General features: G+C 45.4%; 1 protein-coding gene across 2 annotated transcripts in view; it reads left to right on the top strand.

Moving 5' to 3' along the window:
• Pdzrn3 (PDZ domain containing ring finger 3) overlaps window positions 1–22,278 on the top strand; it is a 230,050-nt gene extending 207,772 nt beyond the window's left edge. For both annotated transcript variants that reach the window (XM_026788305.1, XM_013353064.2), the window contains 7 exons: window positions 2,249–2,496; window positions 5,663–5,750; window positions 15,098–15,196; window positions 16,308–16,370; window positions 17,910–18,011; window positions 18,960–19,076; window positions 19,848–22,278. In XM_026788305.1, coding sequence (XP_026644106.1) covers window positions 2,249–2,496; window positions 5,663–5,750; window positions 15,098–15,196; window positions 16,308–16,370; window positions 17,910–18,011; window positions 18,960–19,076; window positions 19,848–21,404 — 2,274 coding nt within the window. In that variant the 3' untranslated portion in view covers window positions 21,405–22,278. The remainder of the gene's footprint in view (window positions 1–2,248; window positions 2,497–5,662; window positions 5,751–15,097; window positions 15,197–16,307; window positions 16,371–17,909; window positions 18,012–18,959; window positions 19,077–19,847) is intronic.
• The last annotated feature ends 356 nt before the right edge of the window (window positions 22,279–22,634 follow it).

Below are 22,634 nucleotides of genomic sequence, written 5' to 3'. Positions count from 1 at the left end.
GCTAATCCTAAGAATAAAGGTTGTCATTCTCGGTTGGCTGCCAGCATGCGCCAGAGTCATCACCTCGCTAAGTCTCTCAGCGATGTGATTGCAAGATGACAGAGTAATAAGTGTTATGTGCACGAGGTAATTCAAAACAAATTTGGCTGCAAAAACAGATCGTCTAGGATAGTAAACTCCCGCCTTGTCTCGTCGTCTCCTAAAGGAATGTAATGATCCTGAAAATACCTTGTCAAGAAGCTTGCGTGGCAGGGGTCAAGTCCTCTGAAATTTATCTGTTGCCGCCCCCACTCCTCACCCCTGAGAATCCCAAGTTGAAGCTTGAAATGGTTTATGCATATATTGTTAGTTTAGGAACACAAGATGGGCAGGAAGCTAGAAGCCTTTCAGTAAACAAATGCCTCTCAAGGCAACCTCCCCAGGCTGAAGCCCGATGACTGTGGTTTGTGGATGTTTTCTCCTGGGAAAGGGACTCTTGTGGTATAGACTGACCTTCAGCACTGGTGTCTTAATACATTTTTACATCGGCATGTTACACTATTATGTATATTATCTTAAACTTCATAATAATCCAAAGGATCATCACGTTGTAATTAAATCTTCCTCCAATAAGAAAATAGATCCCAAACTCTCAGCCCGGATGCCACCGCTGGCCTGACCCCACAGTTATGTCTCTGGTCATCCAATCCTTAGATATAAGAGAAGAATCACGGGCTTTTGTAGGCGTGAACTTGAACTGTGTTTGGTTGGAAACCACAGGGCACTTGGAAAACTGTACCATTAGGCACTGACATCAGACATCCCTTTTAGTGAAAGCCAGCCTTACGCAATAGTGACATTCCATGTTTCATAGAAGGATATGCATTTCTCAGACAGCTCTGGACCACTCTTTTTCTCCATGGCTGAGTAGAAGAGATGTGACGGGTGCCCCCACAGTTAAATTCAGAAGACTCCACATTGAGTCCATCAAGATATGGGGAAGTCTTAGTTTATGCTGAACTGCAAGGCCCTTCATGTAGCCCTTTTTGGGTGTTGTGTGAATGTTCCCATGGTGGTTCCAGCACAGGTTTATGGAATTTATGTAAGTAAAGCCTTCTCGCCATTGTTCTGTAGCAATAAGCTGCTGGAGATGCAGCCCTTGAGTCCACGTGTCCACAGAGGTTTTCTATGTAGATAGAAGACCATCCTAAGAAAGCATTGGAAAACGCTTATGTCTACTTTTACAGTTTGCTCGAGCATATTATACCTGTTATGTTTAATATAAACCTGTTTTTGGACTATAAAAATTTAAGATCCAAATCAAACACCTTAAAATCTAGGGACTATATCAGCAGAATGGATTGTTGTCCCTATTTTTCTGCCATGGTTCACATATTAAGTTGGCCTTACTAGTTAGTTCTACACATGGTTTTAGGAGACCACCACAGGCAGAATGGCTTCCCTAGAATCCAAGAAGGGCCATCCCTATTTCACATCTATTTTTAAAAAAAATAAAACAACCTTAAGCTTCCTGGCAGATTCCTCCTCTAAGTCTCAGACCTCTCCATCATTAGACGGAAAGTTCAAAAACACTATGGTGGACTAAGACCAGTCAGTCAGAACACACAGCTCAGGTGCCCCTGTGATGGTAAGACCCCTGATCAGATGGGAAGGGAGACCAGTGTGAAATCCCTTAACAGAGGATACACAGAAGTGATGGATGAGTGACCAGTCTGCCTGCTGAATTAGTTCAGATATTTAAGTATGTTCATGTATGTGTTTGAGCATTAGTCCTAAGATCTAAGAGAGTGTGTGTGTATGAGTCCTAAGATCTAAGTGTGTGTGTGTGTGTGTGTGTGTGTGTGTGTGTGTGTGCGCGCGCATCCACACAAAAAGACTTGACACAAACTGGGAAGACTATACACCATAAAAGCAAAACAACATAATTAATTTCTAGTTAGTTATCATTCCCTGATGCAGGCGTGGAGCCCGAGGCTGCTCTTTTTTTCCATGGGGAAGATTAGCAAGTGATGAAATTGCATTAAAGACATTCTGGGTGGAGGCCAAGGCATCCTTGCTGTGTGCTTTATTATTTAATGCCAGATCTGTACCCCTCCACTCCTACTCAATGGAGAGAACTGAAGTTCTCGGGTACCCCCAACATTCTCCTTCCACTTGGCTCTTTATACCTAGAAGCCCTCATGACGCTAACCGATCTCCCCAGTTTCTGCTTTATGATAATCTTCCCATTCTAAATATGTCTCGGTAGGTCAACGGCAAAGACTTATCCCGAGCAACTCATGACCAGGCCGTGGAAGCTTTCAAGACAGCCAAGGAGCCCATCGTGGTACAGGTGTTGAGAAGGACACCTCGAACCAAAATGTTCACGCCGGCTTCAGAGTCACAGCTGGTAGACACAGGCACCCAAACTGACATTACCTTCGAGCACATCATGGCCCTGACAAAGATGTCTTCTCCCAGCCCACCCGTGCTGGATCCCTACCTGCTGCCTGAAGAGTAAGTATCCTGGCCATGACTTGTGAACTTGCTGCATATGGCCAAAGACTCTGGGAAAATTGGCTTCTTCCTTTCCATGGAGAGCAAGAAATGAATGCATCTTATAATTTTCCTCCAAGTTGCCTGTGTTTAACTTTATTGTTTATAGAGGCAATAAATCGAGTCCTGCTCAAAACTGCTCTGACATATTAATGACTTTATTATAACCCTGGAGCAGAGTTATTCAAATTATATTCTAAGAACAAAATTACTTACAACTGTTGTAAAAGTTGTGTCGGAATAAAAATTTAATCACTGCAAAGGGTAATTTGAAGATTTTCTAGTTACCACTGGAGGGAATGCTGATAGTCGTTTAAAATAGACAGCAGAGTAAGCTGCTGAGTATAGGAAGCGCCCTGGAGGTTATGCACTCTGCTTCCTTGGGTGTCATTTCAGCCCTGCATCCATGCACAAAACCCAGACCTACCCCATACAAATGATTACTGCCATGTGCCAACTGCGTAGTAGTTGTGATCAAATAGACCTCAGTAATACCTTTCTTCACAACTCTACCTTCTACAGAAAGCATGAAGCAGTTCAGAGACTTCAGGTCACGTAGATTTGCTGCCCGAACTAATGTCTATTGTGGAGTCGGGGTCAGCCTATTTTTGTTTTGTTTTGTTTTTTTTTCTGTGCTGTGTTAAGATGCAGATGTAAGTCATTCCTGTCTCATAGGATTAAATAAGAATAATGTGTGTCTCGTCATCAGGTAAGCCTTCAGTTAAGTGGAAGCAGTGACTGGTAATTCAGGAATAAGTCAAAAGTGAGAGAGCTACCGACACCACTGGCTGAAAGAAGCCCAGCTAAACGTACCTTTCCCCCCATGTAACGATGCACACTGAGGGCACAGGTTGTTTAGCTGGCACAGGTACACCTGTCTTTTCCCATCTCGACCCCATCGGGGTTCAGGTAATTGTCTGGATGCATTATTTCAAAGGCATTTTCTGCTCTTGCAGGGAAGCCTCTGAGCCATACCTGTTGGATTTCCACTAGGCATCCGGTAGCTGGAGTACGCACACATCTCCCGTGGTTCTGTCAATTCGCAGACAAAGGCTTGCCTTTCATCTCATGGGTTTAGTGGTTAGCTGTCATCCGCAAGCGGGGCTAATTCCCCAGTTGACAAGAGTGAATTCTGGTGCAGCTGACAGCGTGAAAAGGGAGAAGACAGGACCTTCATGTAACGCTCACCATTCGCACAGTGTACAGGCTTGCAAAGAACTGTCACCTCCCTTCTTTGCCTGGAAAGAGAGGGTTCTGCAGACTGAGGCCCTGCTCGCTGCTCCTTTATTTACCTAGACAGCATTGGTTCCCAGTTTTCCTAATTCTGTGACCCCTTAATATCATTCCTCATGTTGTGGTGACCGAAAACCATAAACTTATTTCATTGCTACTTCATAACTGTAATTTTTCTGCTGCTATGATTCATAATGTAAATATCTGATTGCAGAATATCCAATATGTAACCCTCAAAGGGGTCACAACCCACAGGTTGAGAACCACTGCTGTAGACATCAGGCGTTGTAGACTAAGGACCTGATTAGCGCTCCCTAGTTCACCTATATGAAGGCGAAGGAGCAGGAGGAGCTCCCGCAACACCTATAGACAATGGGTGCTGTAGACTGAGGGTCTATTCAGCATACTGCAGTGACTCTGGTGGGAAGGCAGGGCTACCCGATCTCACCTATCAGCCATGACACTGCGGTGTCCAGCTGAGCCTGGGAAGCATCTGGCCCTTTCCCCGAGCATGGCCTTAAAACCAGTTACTTGACACTACAGGCCAGACTTGTGCTCGTGTTATTGATGGGCCCTTTAAGACTCTCAGATGTTGAACTGTCAGAATGACAGGCTTTTTAGAAGCCAAACCCCTAATTTCCTCTTAAGTCTAACTAACATGACATGACTTATCCCCTTGAGGGAACTTGAGAAATGTCACAAAGTCCAGAGGTCAGGCAACAGCAAGACTGCATGTTGAGGTTGAGCTGGGGGGCTTGAGGGGGGTATTGGGTTGATGACTGAAAGCCCAGAACTTCCAACAGGATCCTCAGGTCTAAAAGCCCCTTAAGTGCAGGCAGTATATATTGCCTGACTGGGCTGGAAAGAAACGGCCTGCCCTTCCACCCATGTCTGACCTATTGTTTCAAAACTAAGTGGTTGCCAGGGATTATCAGAGCCCCCTTGATTGCTACCTGACCTGCAAAAATGTGCAGCTTTGGGTCCCCAGACAAGGGCAATGTTTATCTGCATCTGGTGTGCAATTCCAAGCCCCTCCAGAGCCACGGGCCAAATGTGCTTTAATTCCCATCGCTGTTGTTCCTGGAGGTTCCATTAACACCATTTCTGGGAGATGCTGGGCTCAAACTGTGTGTTACATGTGTTGTCCTAAAAACATGAGTGTTCTTGGCTTTCAAGTAGGATAAGGGATGTTTACACACACTTACACAAGCACCCATGAGTACTGGCGCCTGCAAGGAGGTGTAAATTCACACACATGCGCACACAGCTGTGGCGGCAAATATATTTCTCACTGGGGGAATCAACACAAAACAACTGAAATCCACCATCCCAGCAAATGGCTCAGCAGTTTCCATCACGGCCCTTGAAACTGGTCTCAGAGACCAGCACACATCTGAGTGTTGCTCACATTTGAGATTTTTGCCATCAAGATTAAAAGTAAACAGTGGACTGCTCTTCAGTCTAGAGACCAGTTGCGTGTACTCAGGGTGAAGCGATGATGGCAGGCTAAGGGAGAGACTCTGGAAATAACAAGGTATACACTAATCCGCACCTTCACATTTCCAGGGGAAGATAATCTTCACCAAAGTAATGGGTTCCTTGGTTCTTTTGTTTTGAGTTTCTAGACCTTTTGCGGCTCTGATGGAGGCAGCAGACTCTCCATAGAAATGTGTTCCTGTCAGGGGTCTGGAGAGATGGCTCAGCGGTTAAGAAATGTGTTCCTGTCTGTATGAGCTTACATACAGTTTCAAATTAGCACCAGGATGGAGATGTTGAGAGCCACACCTGAATGGAGAGGGATCTGGAGGGGCTCCTGTACTAACAATGGCTGGGGACAAGAAAACAGATAATTATCAAAGAATCAGGGTCTTGACAACCTTCTGTCTCTCTGCAGGCACCCCTCATCCCATGAATACTATGATCCGAATGACTACATGGGGGACATCCATCAGGACATGGACAGGGAAGAGCTGGAGCTAGAGGTAGGAACCATTGCTGCTTCTCGTTCTTAGCGAATCTCCATTAGACTCATAAAAAGCTAGCGTTCTCTGCAAGTGTAAATGTGGTTTATGGATAATAATAAAATTATCAAAATCTGAACCTCTTAGTAACTCCCCCACAACCACTTTTAAAAGCACAGCTCAGCTTCTTCCTCCTTCTTTTAATTCAGGACAAAGCCTAATAGTCAGGGCCCCAGGGCACACTGTCAAAAGGGGGTCTTAGGGACTGGGAAGGTGGCTCAGTGTTAAAATGCTTGCTGTATAAGTTTGAGTATTTGAGTTTGGATAACCAACATCTACGTAAAGGCCAGGTATGGTGACATGTGTCTGTATCCTTAAAACTAGACGATGCAGGATCATGTAGATCCTGGAGGCTCCCTGGTCAGGAAGCTTAGCTGAATCAGTGAGCTCAGGGTTCAGTAAAGAAACTCTCAAAATATAACGTGAAAAACAAGAGAAGAAGGCATGTGACACATATATGGCCCAATATGTGCATACACAGGCAAGTCTCTCTCTCTCTCTCTCTCTCTCTCTCTCTCTCTCTCTCTCTCTCTCTCTCTTTCACACACACACACACACACACACACAAACCTACATGAAACCTGCACACACTGCAAATATTGCATGCCCGCTCCCCTTGCTGTTGTTCACATGATCACCACTTTTTAAATTTTTTTTTTGTTTTTTGAGGTTATAATGTAATCACATCATCTTCTCTTCCCTTTCCTACTTCTCCTTATTCTCTTTCAAATAGCCTCTTTCTTCATTAATTGTTGTTGTGTACGTGTGTGTGTGTGTGTGTGAGTATTCCTAAATGCATAAATACAACCTGCTTGATCTGCATCATGTTACTTGTAGGTGTGTTTTCAAGGCTGACCCACGGTATTGGATAACAAATCAGTCTGCTCTTCTCTAAGGAAGGCAAATCTCCAACTCTCTAAGTTCCTTACTTGACCGTAGTTCTCATGTAGGGTTGAGGCCTCAATGTTCTTTCCTCCATCCACTTTAGCATGTCTGTTGGTATTGTCCTTGTTCAGTTCCTTTTCTGGTAGTCATACTAGTGAGACTTTAAAAGTTAAGCTTCTGAGGTTGCTAGGAAGCTCAGTCTCACAGCAAACTCCCTGCTCCTCCGGCTCTTACAATCTTTCCCTCCCCTTTTCCACAATAACCCTTTAGTGTTAGGTGCAGGGATTGTATTGTAAATGCATCCATTGAGACTAGGCTATACAACTCTGTACTTTGATTGGTTATGGTTTTCTGTAATGGGCTCTGTCTGTTGCGAACAGAAGTTCCCTTGATTAGGAGTAAGGACTAGGCTTATCTGTGGGCGTAAGGACAAATATTTAGAATATAGTCGGGATATATAATAAACCAGGGAATACTAGTTTAATAGCATAGCAATTGTAGGTTCTCCTCAGAGTCCATGACTCCGCTAGCACTGAGTAGTTAGCCAGGTTTCCAGTACCAGGCATAGTTTCCCTCTTGTTGAATAAGTGTTAAGTCCAATTAAAGAGATGCTGGTTGCAGCCAAGATGTGCTTGCCACTACTTTACCCTGACGGTTATTGGGTTATCAGGCCATGCTTGTTGTTGGATCACCACTTTTTACTCAAGAACGGTACTCAACAATAGGGTGATAAATAGGATGACTGAATACAGCCACCTCCCAACAAAAAGGAGCTGCTCCCAGATGCTACTGCTTGACATTTCCTAAAATGCTCTTGACAACATCACAAAAATCCACAGCTTTCCCCAAATATTATAGTGGACAGAGAGTCCACTATAATATAATGGACAGAGTGTCCATTGTACTATGTTGAGTTTTAAAATACTTAGACAACAAGTAGCCAACCAAGTTCTACTTCCCACTTTTTCTTTGGAAAAAATGAAAAAAAAATGTGAAGATTAATTTTTTTTTCATGTGTTTCTTTACACCTTGGGGAAATCAATGTGTCAAATTTCAATATGTTTTCTAAAATTTCAAAGCTTACATGGGAACTAATTTTGAAGAGCATACGATACTGTCAGCTAAGCCCTTTGGCCCCATGTTAAAGTCAGCCAGAGGAAATCTATCCATTTACATTGCATCTACTCTCCTGGCCCCTGCTGTGTAATCCAGACTTGCCCTGCTAAAGAAGGGATACAATTTAGCAGTGATGGCTTGTTTCACAGTAGAATCAGCTTGAAAGCCTAGGACAGCTGTCTCTTTTTTACATCCTGGAGAGCTACCTAGTTCTTACTGCAGAACAGGGTGAAAGTCAATAACGTATAGAACCTGCCAATAAAAAGAATGCTCACTGACAGCTAGGTCTGGGCACATCTTAGTATTTGTCCCTGAAAAACATGAGTATGTGACAGTGCTTAAGTGATGAAGACTACCATGAGCAAAAAACCACGGGTGGAGCAGCCTTCTCAGCTGCTGTGGACCAGTAGGACCTGGGGCCACCACCACTCAAAGGAACTACAGTCTCATATAATGTACCTTTCACTTTGAGAAAAGCAGCTAACCCACTTCATGAAATAGTGATAGCAGCAATGTAATGAAAGCTCCAGGGCCCGGTTTGGATAGGGAGTCTGTGTGTTGGAGGCTTGGTCTCCATAATGGCCATGTGAAGAACTAGGCAAACCTTTAAGGGGCTGGGCCTGGTGGGTGGTAATTATGCCATGGGGGCTTTGCTTTAAAGGGATTAAAGACAGCCTTGGGGGGATGCATCTGTTCTGATGGGAGGGGGTTGTTACAAAGTAGAGCCACCCCCTAGGCTGTGGACCCTTGCTTCCTACTCTGTCATGTGTTCTCTCCCTCTCAAACATGGTTCTGCCATGGTGCCCTCTGCCATGCTGTGATAGAGCCCAGCAGATGCCAGCAGCATGCTTTTGTACCTCCCAAACCATAAGGTACAAGAAGAAGACCTCTGTTCTGAATAAAGTCCCTAGCCCCAGGTGTTCTCTTACAGCCTAAGAGATATGCAAACATTCAGGGTCTCACTGGGGTTCACTGGAGAACAATGGCTGGACCTCTAGTCTGTGGCCAGGGTGTATCTGTAGAAGGATACCAAGACAAGCTTAGTTGTCAGTTTAAGGGGTCAATAAACAACCCCCTGCTTAGATCTGAATTTACTACGGCAGGCCTCCTTTTCAGAAAGATCCGCAAGCACCATCTCTGTTCCTCCTAGCATTTCTTAGACCTGCTGGCAGTGTCTCTGCTAGGTCCCCACCTGGCTTGTTCCAGGTGTGGGATCTGATATCAGAGAGATCAGGTTTGTCTTCCAAGTGGAAAGCCCATTCGCAGTGTAATGCTCATCGCCCAAGTTGAATGAGATAAAAGAACAACCGGTCCATGCCTGTTGTGTGTGAGGAAAATATATACGAGTGTGTGGGGATGTTATCAAAGCCAGTGCAGAGGGGAAAACAGATGTTCTTGCTTCTAAAGTACACAAAATGATCATATTTAGGTAAGTGTCAAATCCCTGTTATTGTGAAATTGCTTAGCGTTAAAGGGCTTATTCCCAAGTACACCCCAGAGTTGAGCCGCCAAATAATTGCCCCTGAATTTTCAGGTACGGAACACCTGCTCCAGGTCTTCCTGCAGGCAATTAAAAAAGAAAATAGATGTCTGATGAAGCTTTTCCCCTCATACGCTATTGTTTTAATTTCCCCTGTGATTCTGCAGTAGCATCCTACACAGTCTGGAAAAGTGCTGTCACCTGTATTGTTTTGACGATGTCCTTATGAGACCGGGAAGGAAAGGCCAGCTACGGGTTTGATGGGGGAGGGAGGATGTCTGAATGATTCTGACTTCTCAGAATAGTGGGAAGTAAAGACCAGATGGGAATTGGGATGTCCTGGGGGTACCACGGGAGACTGTAACCAATCTAGAATTTTCTCGTTAAAGCTGTGAAACAAAAGGTGGGCGCTCATTTAAGGAATCTGGCATGCCCTGTTCTGGCTGAGTCAGCCTTTCCAAATATCACAAGGGTCTTCAAGATTCTTGTTTTGTATGCATGGCCACCTAAAACCAGGCCCTTGAGATATCAGAATTCAGTCTTGCCTAGCATTGCACTTCTGAGAGAAGTTTTCTGGATTATACTGTGGTCCAACAGCACCATCATCTGCTTCTTGTCTGATGGCCCCACTAGAGTTCGAGCTCCACTTGAGAGTGGGCTGTTCCATTGCTCATTCCCAGATGGTGTCTGGAGTAGTGTGTGTCCAATATTTTGGCACCTAAATCTTTATTGAAGGGAGGGATGAATATTTTGATGTGAGGTCTTCAGGAAAACCATGATCTTGTTAGAGACATCACTGCCTCCCATGAAACACCATGAATATATACAGGAACAGTTTATATAACTGTCAGCCAGCCTGGTCCAGGAACGTGGAGAATTATAAAGAAGTGACTGGGCTTCTCAGAAAGGCATAAAGCATTTGAGTTAAGTTTAGGGTATCTTCCAATTTAATTCGCTGAGGCTGAAACAAAGACCTTGAGTCATAAGGGTGGTGTGGCCCTCTTAATACTGTTAATTGGAATACCATGTAAGTTTCATCTGAAATGTCAGACTCAGCCCTCATTTTTATCAAATAGTCCATCTAGACCAGTATGCAACAGGATACCAGAGATGGGGCTGGTGTAATCCAGCTAATGCTGATGCATTATTCATATCTGTTTGATTAATGGTCTTCTTTGAAATCCTATCTCCATCATTTCAACAGCTGTGTATTGATAACCCCTATGCCTTCAGCTTTGAGCCCAATGAGGCTAGGTTGCCTCAGAGGCAGAAGTCAAGGTTGAAAACTGACCAGCTGCCCAGTAACTTTGAGGGTGTTTTACTTTCACCAGGTCTCATTGACCAAGAGTCAAGTGGCTGAAAAGGTTTGTTCAAGAGAACTTGACATGTTTGTTGGTGGCCAAGCCAAGCTTGTGTTTTCATTAGATCTTTCTTCTGCCTTAAAATCTCAAGCTTGTTTAATTTAATCAAGAACATACCATGCCTTCATGGCAAGGCTGGGTGCTGCTGACGTTGTATAGTCCATTATTTAGCTATGAATGCCTTCCAGTCATCTTCAAGTCAAGGTAAAACAGGAATCTATGCAGATCCAAAGACAGTGGAGATCTTATTCTTCCTTTTCTCAAGATCATCAAAAACCTGTTAAGGTCACTCTGGCTTAGCCACAGCCTCTTCTCTGGACTGGAGATCCATTCTGGAGAAATAGCAGTTGAGGTTAAACTGTGTCCTGTGCCTTCTAGAAGGTAATTTTACCATAGGCTTTTGTCTAGAGTTTCTAAGAGTGTCCAGATAAAGTGAGGAACTATTCTAGCCCAACCCATGAGATTAAACACCAATGCCAAGCATATTCCTAAATTCCAGATGCTCTTGTTTATTGCTTGCCATGTATGTTGCTAGCACTGGCTCATCCACTACCACAAATCACCAAGAATATCTTCAACAAGAATAATGTTGCCATTCTTGTCCTTAAAGATCAGGTTGTAAAGTCTTGTTTCATAGGCACCTAAAGTGGGTGTGGAAGACAGAATTTAGACATCAAGGCGAGTATTTAGAGCAGGTGCCTCCCCTGCTGTCCCCTTACTGACGATCTGTGTCTCATGCTGGAGCCAGGTGGACTACGTATCTATGGGAAAGAAGGAGGGTGGCCTTTACAGCCTTTCAGTGATAGTTGCCACACTGAGAATAGGTCCGTCTCCATGAAAATCTGTCCCAGGAGGATTGGTAGCGGGGCTCAAAGGCTGAGTACAGCGTTAAACTCTACCTCAGTCTGCTGTTTTGAGGGACCCTGTGTTCTAAAACTACCCTGACTGGGAGCAACTACTGTAAGCGAACCTTATTCTCTGCTATGCAAATTGTGCATCAGCGGCTATTGTAGCATCTATTTCAGGCTAAGCACCCTGTATCCCAAATGCTCGGGACAAAGAATGTTTCAGATTTTGAAGTATTTACATGTAAACAATGGGGTAAAGATGCTAGGAAACAGGTCTAAACATAAAGCTCATTTGTATTTCATATATGCCATATACATAAAGTTCAAAGGTGATTTTAGGACAATATTTTTAACCCACTTGTACTTCAATCATGAACAAACCCATAGGGTCAGCTGTGAAGTCTTCCATGTGGCCACATTATGTCAGGGTTCAACTCAAGAGCTTTGCAATGTTGCTGCATTTCAGGGAAAGTCGAGCCAACCCCAGCTTGTTCACTGAAAGTCAGGCTAATGGCAACACATCGAGTGTTTGAGTACACATGCATGAGTGGGCTTTGAGTTAATTATCAGGGACTCTGATGAAAATACTGTAAATTTTTTTTTAGGTATTTTCTGAGTATGTATACTCCTGTGTAGAGGTCAGAGGTCAGCTTCTGGTGTTTTCTCTAGAACAACTTAATTTTTTTTTTTAAGGAAGTCGCTCCTTCAGCTAGACTAGGTAGTCAGCAAGCTTTCAGGTCCACCTATCTCTGCCACCCTGGTTTAAAACACACCCAGCCACACACCCAGCTTTTAGGTGGTGCTGGGCTCTGAACGCAGGTCCTCATTCTTCCCTAGCAAGCACTTTGCCCACTGGGCCATCTCTTCAGCACTTTTAAGATATCTTCCATTGCAGGGTGAAATTCTGTGCTAAAAATTTCCCCCTCCTTATGAAAAGTTGAGCATCCAAATTTATAAGGACAAGAAAAAGCAAAATCACACTAGCAGGAATATGAACTAAAATCTCTTAGTATAATACTCCCCTAATTTTGACAATTAAAACTCTGGCCTGAAAGTAAAGAGGTGCTTTTCATGATAAGTATTTATCCAAACCATGATATTAGATACTGACATATTTGGTACCAGGAGAGAGAAAGAGAACCCTTTTCTCTGTAATAGAGGACCAACTATCCTTTTTCTTTTTTTTCTACTCCAAAACCACTAATCCACCACATAGTTCCTATCTGTGATATGATTTCCAAAGATCTTCCTGGTCTCATATGCCATTCAGAGCATGTGTCACGAGTCATGCCTGGCTGTGATCAAAGATCCCCAGAGCAAGCTGTGCAGCCTCGTTGTTGGTCTGTGACTGACCGATGCAGCGGTATTTAACTCATCCTGTGGGCAGCTGGCCTACACCACCTTCAGATAAACAGCCATGCTTTTGGTTATCAGGAAATGTCAGAGAACTTTCTCCACACCTCCCTCAACTTCTGTGAGTTCTTCGTTCAGACCATGAAGCATAGTTCAAGGAGGATTGGAATAAAGCACACCAGGTCTGTGGCATATTCACTAGTTTAAGAGACTATCATCTTAGAAGTCATACAGAATCCTACTGGAAGAGGAATTTCTACATCGGTTATGGCTCTCTTTGTCTCCCTCCAGTTTTCCATATGGTCTCGCTTTCTGTTCATCCTGTTCCAGAACCAAATGTGTCCTGCAAGTAAGAGCCCAAGGCTCAGTGGCAGAACTCTGGACTGTCCAAGGAAGACTGTCCCTTAGCACTGTCTCAGACAGACTACAACCCAATGAGGATGCCTGAGAGGTGTTTGAAACACAGATGTGTGATGTGTCACTTACATTGGTCGGGTAACAACTAGTTATTCCAAAGAGTCTGGAGATTACTGTCATGATGAAATACACCCCTTAAAATCAGTCTAACTCACATACTCGCAGATGAGGGAGGAAATTTTCATCTAATACAACTAAAGCATCAGAAATTAAGAGTTTCGTTTAATGAGAATTTACCATATTGTTAGAGCTATCATTAGGAAGTCACTGAATTAATTAACATATCAGTGATGAGAAAATAAGCTCACAGCATCTTATTAAGGAAGGCTGTTCAACAAGCACAAACAGCTTGTTGTAACCACTGGTTACTTGTTGTGACCCAAACACAACTATTAAACTGCCACTCAGGCCCAGTGCTGGGAGCCTCCTCTCCCTGTCCCCCATGTGCTAGTGAGCAAATAAAGGCTTAGGCAAATCAACAAGCCCATGATAAAGCCTCTAGCTGAAGGTAGACTGGGAATTTGTGTGTGCGTGCGTGCGTGCGTGCGTGTGTGTGTGTGTGTGTGTGTGTGTGCATGTGTATATGCCTTCATAACTATTTTATATGAGACAGATCAGATCAGCCAGGGAGAAGTCCTTCAGAGCAGGGTAATGCCCACCTAAACCCAAAGCGAAGCTCCTCACGCTGGCCTATGGAGTGCCACCTGTTCCGGCCCAACCCCACGTCCACGTACACTTTGCTTCTTTCTTCCCCATTTATAAGACTTTGACCATACTGGCCCAGAGTCTTTATATGCCCTGTTCTTCTACTTTGAAGGTACCAGTGATGTTAGCCACCTTGTCTTTCACGAGGGACGGCTGTCTCCACCAAGACTGCCATGCCCTTCCCACATGCCAGGAAGGGCCTCTAGAGATACCACTTGCAAGTGGCTCTGTCAGAGTAGCCTGAAGACCTCATCTCAGAGCCCTTCCCCCCTCCTGGTTATCCAGCAAAAACCATAAAAAAATCAGACCAAAGAGTTAGCTGGACAACTTATGAGCAGGTAGTCCCTCAAACTGACCCACAGCTTGCGGCTGCACAAACCCCACGTGAGTCACTGGCAGAGTGAGTGGCAGGGTGAGTAGGCTTGTAACACTCGCAGACAACCTGAAGCATCCTCCCGGAACTCCCAAAACCTTCACAGTTCTGACTTCATCCCGAAGTGCAGACTAATTGGCACAAACAATAACGTTGCCTGTCATCGTGTGTCCCCGTGTTGGGTTCAGTTTGCTTTTTATCTCATTTAATTTGCAGGAACAGTAGCTGAAACTAATTTTCGACTGTAAATATCACAGCTGTTGTGGAAGGCATTAATTGCACACTATCACGTTACCCTGCTTTCTTGGATCAATTTATGCGTAATCTGTTTGTGAGTTCTGCGCCTGTGCATATTAAGGGGCGCAGCATGAGATAATCTAACCCAACCTGCTGGAAACATTTGTACCAAAGTGGCTGGAGCGTTCAGAGCGGGGAAATATTATTGTTTGTGGCAGACATTGAAAGAATGCTTTTTAAAAGCCCTACCCCTGAGGTCTTGACGCTGACTGAAATATGGGTAATTTTTCTTGGGGAGGATCAATAAAATAACTATTTTCAAAATGACTTTATATTGACTGAGAGGTCAGAAATGCCCAGGGCATTGATCCCATGTCCATAATCACTTTTTGTTCAGTAAGTTAACTGGCTCTGCACAGTTGAATGCAAAGAAATCCAGTTCATCATTTAAACCAAATATTTTCAGAGCATTTGACATGCTCCCAGCTCTCCTCGCCTGCTGGAGTCTCACAGAGAAGGTTTTCTTTGTCTAGGAAGTGGGCCTCTACAGGATGAACAGCCAGGACAAGCTGGGCCTCACCGTATGCTACCGGACGGATGATGAAGATGACATTGGGATTTATATAAGTGAGGTACGGATGTGAAGGTTTGAAAATTAGCCTCTCAAAGTCAAAAGGATTGGGTTTTTGCTTTTGGTTTGGTTTTTGTATTTGTTGACACACCCTAGACCTAGCTCCTCAAGAATATCTTCGGAAAGATACAGCACACATGCCCCTCTTCATCACACTTCACAGAGTCCCGTCTTTATGCAGAGGTTAAGTTCTAATGTTGGTACATAAGGCAAAATTACCCTTGAGAAGCCGCAAACCAACCATAAAATGGAGTCGTTTACATGGTCTGTGTGCTCACCCCCGAGGGAAGAGCAGCCTCCCATTTCCCAACTCCAGTGCAATGGTAGGCAGAATGGTTTTTATATTTTAAAGTCTCTCTCCCGCCTCCCTTTCATAGTATACACAGCTGAGTTCATATATATTGCACATAACTTAATGTGGACTTATCAAAGTACATAAATGAAAGAAGCAGTGATCGTTCTAGAAGAGAATAGAGAAATTGATTTCAATATGAATACTTTCCTATGCATGCATCCTTCCTTGTAATTGCAGAAACACAATTTTCTAAAGAAATTAAATCTGTCTCCATGGGCTGAGCCAAGAGCTGTGTCTGCCATAGACTTCACAGTCAACTCATTGGCTAAGCACCACCTACCAAGCTTTGCGTGTCACATCAGCAATGTTTTAGGGCATCCTTGCCATCCTCAGTCCCACTTGCCCCAATTACACATTTCCCTTTTAAAGCTATCTTCCAATATTTAATAGCAAAGATTTAGTGTAAAACCACCAAAGTAGGCAAAGTACGGCTACAGGATGCTATACCGGAGGGTGCTGCCCTTTCACCGACTCCATGCCACTGACTTGCTTCTAACTACTCTGCGTCCCACAAGAGCCACCTTTGCCTCTTCACCAGCTCAGGTCTGCAGCTCTGAGACCAGTCCTCTGCCACAGTACTGTCAGGCAGGGTTCTGAGAGGCCCTGGGACAGTCATGGGACAGATTAGTCCATTTCTCCCTGTGCACCATGCTAAGTCCCACATGTAAATCCATGTAACACAGAAAGGCAGGGATGGGTGTGACGGTATGTCACAGAGTGCTTGTGTTCACGCTCAGGTGTCCACTGTGTGTTTCAGATTGACCCTAACAGCATCGCAGCCAAGGATGGCCGCATCCGTGAAGGAGACCGCATCATCCAGGTAGGTTCCCTTGCTGCGGATGCATGTCTTCAGCACACAAGTGAGTTCCCGGAGTAGCCTGAAGTTGGAAATACAGGAGAGGCTTAAGGACAGGCATCTGGAATTCAACTATACCCTGACACAACCCTGTGTGGTTTGTGAATGAGACTACTTGGCCAATCACATGTGAAGAGCAGCGAGAACAGATCCAGCGGTCCCATATTTTGAATCAAATACCTCTGAGAAGTCTAAGCTTTCAAAATTCAACATCTACTTCTCCTGTGAACTCAGGTCTAAGGGTGACATCTACCTTGAATCCTGTTATTTCATGTAGGCAAAATTAGACGGCTTACTTCTTTCTTTCAGCTATAATCTTTTTTGGGGGGAAGTGGGAGGAGGCTCATGTACCAGGTTGGTATCAAACTCACTACGTAAAGATGACCCTAAACTTCTTATCCTCCTGCCTTTAACTCTTGCACACCCGGTTTAACATGGTGCTGGGGATGGAAGTCGGGACTTCATTCATGCTAAGCAAGCGTTCTATCCTCTGAGCTACATATGTGGCCCCATAGTTCTTTGTGGGGGTCACGGAGTCTTGGCTTTATTGTGTCCCACGGGCTTTGCTTTCTACCTCTTCATATTTATAGTCTACTAATTTCTTTTTCTCGTATCATTATGCCACTTCGTACAATTTTGGTTTCCTATCCCCACTCTGTGTTCTGTTTCTCCGGCCTTTACCCAGAGCCTTGACAGCTGAGTTTCCCTAGGAAAGAGACCCAGACCTCCACACCCTAGGGCCCTAGTCCTCAGCACGCTTGTGTTGCTACAGTTTTCTCTGAACCATTTACAGTTGAGAATAGGAAATGGAAGCAGTGCAGGGTGCCCTAGAGAGAGACCTGCCCGGGCTGCAGACATACCCTCCCTGTATTCACTGTGGAGTCAAACTGGGTAATGACAACCATTCATGTCTCAGCTTTGCCGCCTCTTGGTTCTTTGACATAAAGTGGCAAAGTCAGATGAAGGGCTCAGTTTCCGGGTCAGTAGGACTGCCGGGGTATCCCTGGGGGAATATCAGCGCAGGAACTAAAATTTGCAGAATTCAAAGTTGCTGAGACATGCAAGCAGACAACCTTGTTGTTGTCAGTGTGAAGGTGAGAGAGGCATTCTCTCTTGACTCTCCATCCAGCCCCTTAAACAAGACACGAGCAGTCCCTGTGTACAGCCATTCCCTTCTCTGCTCTCTACTCCTCGTGATATCCTGCTGCTTTTCTCCCCTCTCATAAATAGGAAATGTCTGCCTTCTATTTCTTATCTATCCTCCTGCCCAAGTGAGATTCTAGGGCTCAGAATTCAGGTGCGTCCTGAGCAGCAGGGCTTTTTCTGGATCATCTGGCACCTCCAGCTAAGCAAGGCCTTTCTCTCCTAAAATCGGCGTTCTGGAAAAGCTACACGGAGTCTCCGTGTTAGGACTGTGCGTGGTGGCAGCTGCACTTCTGAAGCTTCCACTCCACCCAGTCATGTCCCTTTCTACCTGTCCCCGCCTGTCCTCGTGCTTTCTAGATCAATGGGATAGAAGTACAGAACCGCGAAGAGGCTGTGGCTCTCCTAACCAGTGAAGAAAACAAGAACTTCTCGTTGCTGATTGCAAGGCCTGAACTCCAGGTAAGTCGATGTCCTATGAAGAAAATAGGTGGATTTCTGTAGTCAAAGCCACACTGCCCAACCTTGCAGAGCAACGTCAGAGTATCGCATCTGAGCTTAAAGGTGTTTGCCACCTGGAAGGTAGCTGAGCTTGCTGTGATTTGGGTTCCAGCCAAAGGTTTAACCACCTTGCTGGGACCCATCACAGTCTGACTAATGAAGGAATCATGGCAGGATTTACAGATGCCCCTTCCAGCCTGGAGCTAAGCCCCACTGATTAGCACAGGGAAATCAAAATGAAAGGAATTGAGTCTTTCAAAGAGTAACTAAAGGCATTAGCCAGAGAGTCTGAATACAAAGTAGCAAGGCAGGGACGGGTATTGGAAGCTTCCTCAGTGTGGTGTAGGCTTAGGGGGTCTCCAGCTGAGACAGAAGTTGTATTCAAGGCGATAGAGCAGAGGTTCGCAACCTGTGGGTCGCTACGCCTTTGGAAGTTGCTTATCAGATATTTACCTTACAATCATGACGGTAGCAAAATTACAGTTATGAAATAGCAATGAAATGATTTTATAGTTGCGGGTGTCACCACAGCATGAGGAACTGTATTAAAGGGTCACAGCATTAGGAAGGTTGAGAACCGCTGCTGTAGAGTACCTGCATTTGGTGACTCCTGGAGAGAGCCCTACAGTGCCTCTTTCTGAATGCAATGTCCCTCTTTGAAAGAAAGCTTCTTCCGTGGTATATTAACCCAGTTACTTTTCTCCCTGCTGTGGCAATATAACTGTCCAAAGCAACTTCAGGCAGGAAGGGCTTATTCTGACTCAGTTTAAGGGGATGGGCCAGCCTGGCAGGGAAGGCCAAGTAGGGTATGAAGCGGCTCTCTGTAGGGTATTCAATCATGAAGCAGAGGGATGGATCAGTTTGCTTTCTTCTGTTCCATGATCTCCCATGTGTTGGCCATCCTTCTAGCTGGACGAGGGCTGGATGGATGACGACAGGAACGACTTTCTGGATGACTTACACATGGACATGCTTGAGGAACAGCATCACCAGGCCATGCAGTTCACAGCCAGTGTGCTCCAGCAGGTAAAACCTGGGGCAGCCCCATACCACCGCCGCCAAGGAGCGCTGGCACCCTCCACCGTGGTGAAGGCCATCAGAAAACCCCTGTCTAAGAGCTCTTCTGCTTGAGCATGAAGGGAATGCCAGCGGATGGGTGCCCTCACCAAGCTCTTCCCTGGAAATCACGACATAGTTCCCCAATCCCCACTCAAGCTCCCAAGTGCTGGGATTGCAGGCCCATACCACCTCACCTAGATTGTGAAGCTTTTATAGCTGAAAAAAAAAAAGCAAGCAAACAAAGCAGAGATATTGATGCCACTAGTCTGATGCTCCCCAGGAAAACATAGGCATCGGTGTTTACTGAGATCAGAGAAAATTAAGTCATGCCTTTGAAAGTAAAGCAATTCTGTGATTAACCTGAGCTGCTCAGAGCCCTGCAGCTCCCTCCTGTGCCACTGTCAGAGTCCTAATTACCCACTTGTTGAGTCTCTTAGGAGTGCTTATGCATTCTTCCTACATACTGGTTCCTTTCTTAGTTAGTTGTTGGGATAACATTATCTACTCCATTTTATATATTGAAAAAATGAGAGTTAGGGACCTGCCCAGATGCATAGAGTTAGGGCTGGCCATTTCCTGTGCCCCAGGCCACTGCAAAGCTGCACGTCAATCTTAGGAAATTAGAACTCCATTCAAAACTCCTATTCTACACATAAAGGTCATACAGGTTACCTGTCCCCCTCCCCCAGAGTTCCATCCCCATAAACCCATTATTCTTGTCATTTTTCTCTGATACAGAAGAAGCATGAGGAAGATGGTGGAACCACAGACACAGCCACCATCTTATCCAACCAGCACGAGAAAGACAGCGGTGTGGGGCGGACAGATGAAAGCACCCGCAACGATGAGAGCTCGGAACAGGAGAACAATGGTGAAGACGCCACGGCGTCCTCCAACCCGCTGGCGGGCCAGAGGAAGCTGACCTGTAGCCAGGACACCCTAGGCAGTGGCGACCTGCCTTTCAGCAATGAATCGTTCATCTCTGCAGACTGTACCGATGTGGACTACCTGGGCATCCCAGTAGATGAGTGTGAGCGTTTTCGCGAGCTGCTGGAGCTCAAGTGCCAGGTGCAGAGCAGCAGTCCCTACAGCCTGTACTACCCCAGCAGCCCTCTGGACGCTGCTGGCAAGAGCGACCCTGAAAGTGTGGACAAGGAGCTGGAGCTACTCAACGAGGAGCTGCGCAGCATCGAGCTGGAGTGCCTGAGCATCGTGCGTGCGCACAAGATGCAGCAGCTTAAGGAACAGTACCGCGAGTCCTGGATGCTGCACCACAGTGGCTTCCGCAACTACAACACCAGCGTGGATGTGCGCCGCCATGAGCTCTCGGACATCACCGAGCTGCCCGAGAAGTCAGACAAGGATAGCTCGAGCGCCTACAACACTGGGGAGAGCTGCCGCAGTACCCCACTCACGCTGGAGATCTCCCCAGACAACTCCCTGAGAAGGATGGCCGAGGGAAGTAGCGAAGGGGCCACAGCTAACATCGAAGGCTATAGGCCGTCTCCTAAGAATCTGCTCGCCATCACTGAGGATCCTGAAGTAAGCACCCCAAACTACAGCCCCAGCGCCAAAGAGCTGGACCCCAGCCAGGCCTTGGAAAGCAAAGAGCGCCGAGTTAGTGATGGCAGCAGGAGCCCCACTGCCAGCCCAAAGCTGGGCAGTGCCTACCTGCCCTCATACCACCACTCCCCATACAAGCACGCCCACATCCCAGCGCACGCGCAGCACTACCAGAGCTACATGCACCTGATCCAGCAGAAGTCTGCGGTGGAGTATGCGCAAAGCCAGATGAGCCTGGTGAGCATGTGCAAGGACTTGAACTCCTCTAACTCGTCGGAACCCAGGATGGAGTGGAAAGTGAAGATCCGCAGCGATGGGACACGCTACATCACCAAAAGGCCGGTGCGTGACCGGCTGCTGCGGGAGCGTGCACTGAAGATCCGCGAGGAACGCAGTGGCCTGACCACGGATGATGACGCCATGAGTGAGATGAAGATGGGGCGCTACTGGAGCAAGGAGGAGCGCAAACAGCATCTGGTGAAGGCCAAGGAGCAGAGGCGGAGGCGCGAGTTTATGATGCAGAGCAGGCTGGATTGTCTGAAGGAGCAGCAGGCGGCTGACGACAGGAAGGAGATGAACATCCTGGAACTGAGCCACAAAAAGATGATGAAGAAGAGGAACAAAAAGATCTTTGACAATTGGATGACCATCCAAGAACTCTTAACCCATGGCACAAAATCGCCAGACGGCACTAGGGTATACAATTCCTTCCTGTCGGTGACTACTGTTTAACTCTCACTGTGTACAGACGAGAGACCACTACCGTTGGGGTAGACATCCCTGCCTCGTTCAATGCGGCAAGTTTTTGTATATATAAGCCCGGCCATCATGTTGATAGTCTAAATTTGCCACTCCTACAACTTTGGGTGTCCTGGCTCTGTTTTCAGTGAAGGGAAGATACACCCTTACTCTCTTAGAAGGCAATATTAACAAACAGCTTGTTTTCAAATAGCAATGGTAATTTTTTACTTGTTAACCTTTTTCATAAAGTGTTTAAATTTCCAGAAGATCTTTTATTAAGCATACTTTCACAGAATAATTTGTTTAAACTATATTCATATAAAAGAAGGTTAAACACGCTTTTTTTCTGCCTAAAACACAAAATGCAACTGCCAAGTATGTATTTTTAATGGGACCCTATTTTGTAATGTCACTTCGCTGAAATGGCTTTCATACAAGTCACCAGTCATTCATACATCTTATATCAGTTGTGGTTTTTAATGCGAACCCGCCAAAGCCTGGTTGGCGATTTCATCACACACACACACACACACACACACACACACACACAAAACCAAACTGGCAACGTTTCCAGTCGGGATATCCATTTATGACATTTTTCTGGTTAAGGTTCCCAAGGAGAGTGTCAAGGTTTTAACAGAAAGCAAAATTTCCTGCAGCTTTATGGACGCTTAAAGCATGTTTGCAAATATTGCCGCCTGTTGGAGGAATTTGCATGTACAGGGAAGTCGTGGACGGAGACAGTTTGTGGAGTTTTAAGTGCTCATCGTTGTAGACTTTCGCTTTGTAGATTGGATGGGACAGACCTAACCAAGCAAGTTCACAGAATCATGATTAGTTACAAACATCAAGTAAAATGAAGTTAAAATAAATTATTATTTTCTATTTGATATGTCTGGCACGCGTGCTTATTTTATGGTGTTAATCTCAATTCCTTCTTAGTTGCTTCACTTTCTGCTTCTTGAGTCTTTCAAGCCACGTGATTCCTTCATCCAGCCTAGAGCCAGGTGACAGATGTAAAACATCTGGTGGCAAAGAGTAGGGAATAAAATATACCCTATATTCCTGGGTCTTAACAGCCTGCCTCCCAAGATGCTTCCACCTAGCCCAGTATCCTACAAATAGGAAAGCTTGTGGGCAAGCGTCTCAGCCAGGATCGTGTTTACAAGGCTTTGTATTTTCCTCAAACACTACTCTCTGCCTATTCTGGAAAACATCTGA

The sequence above is a fragment of the Microtus ochrogaster genome, unplaced genomic scaffold, assembly GCF_000317375.1.
Source record: "Microtus ochrogaster isolate Prairie Vole_2 unplaced genomic scaffold, MicOch1.0 UNK1, whole genome shotgun sequence".
In the NCBI taxonomy this organism is placed as follows: Eukaryota; Metazoa; Chordata; class Mammalia; order Rodentia; family Cricetidae; genus Microtus; species Microtus ochrogaster.
Note: the sequence above shows the minus strand (reverse complement) of the source record. Positions and strands in the feature narration are given on the sequence as shown.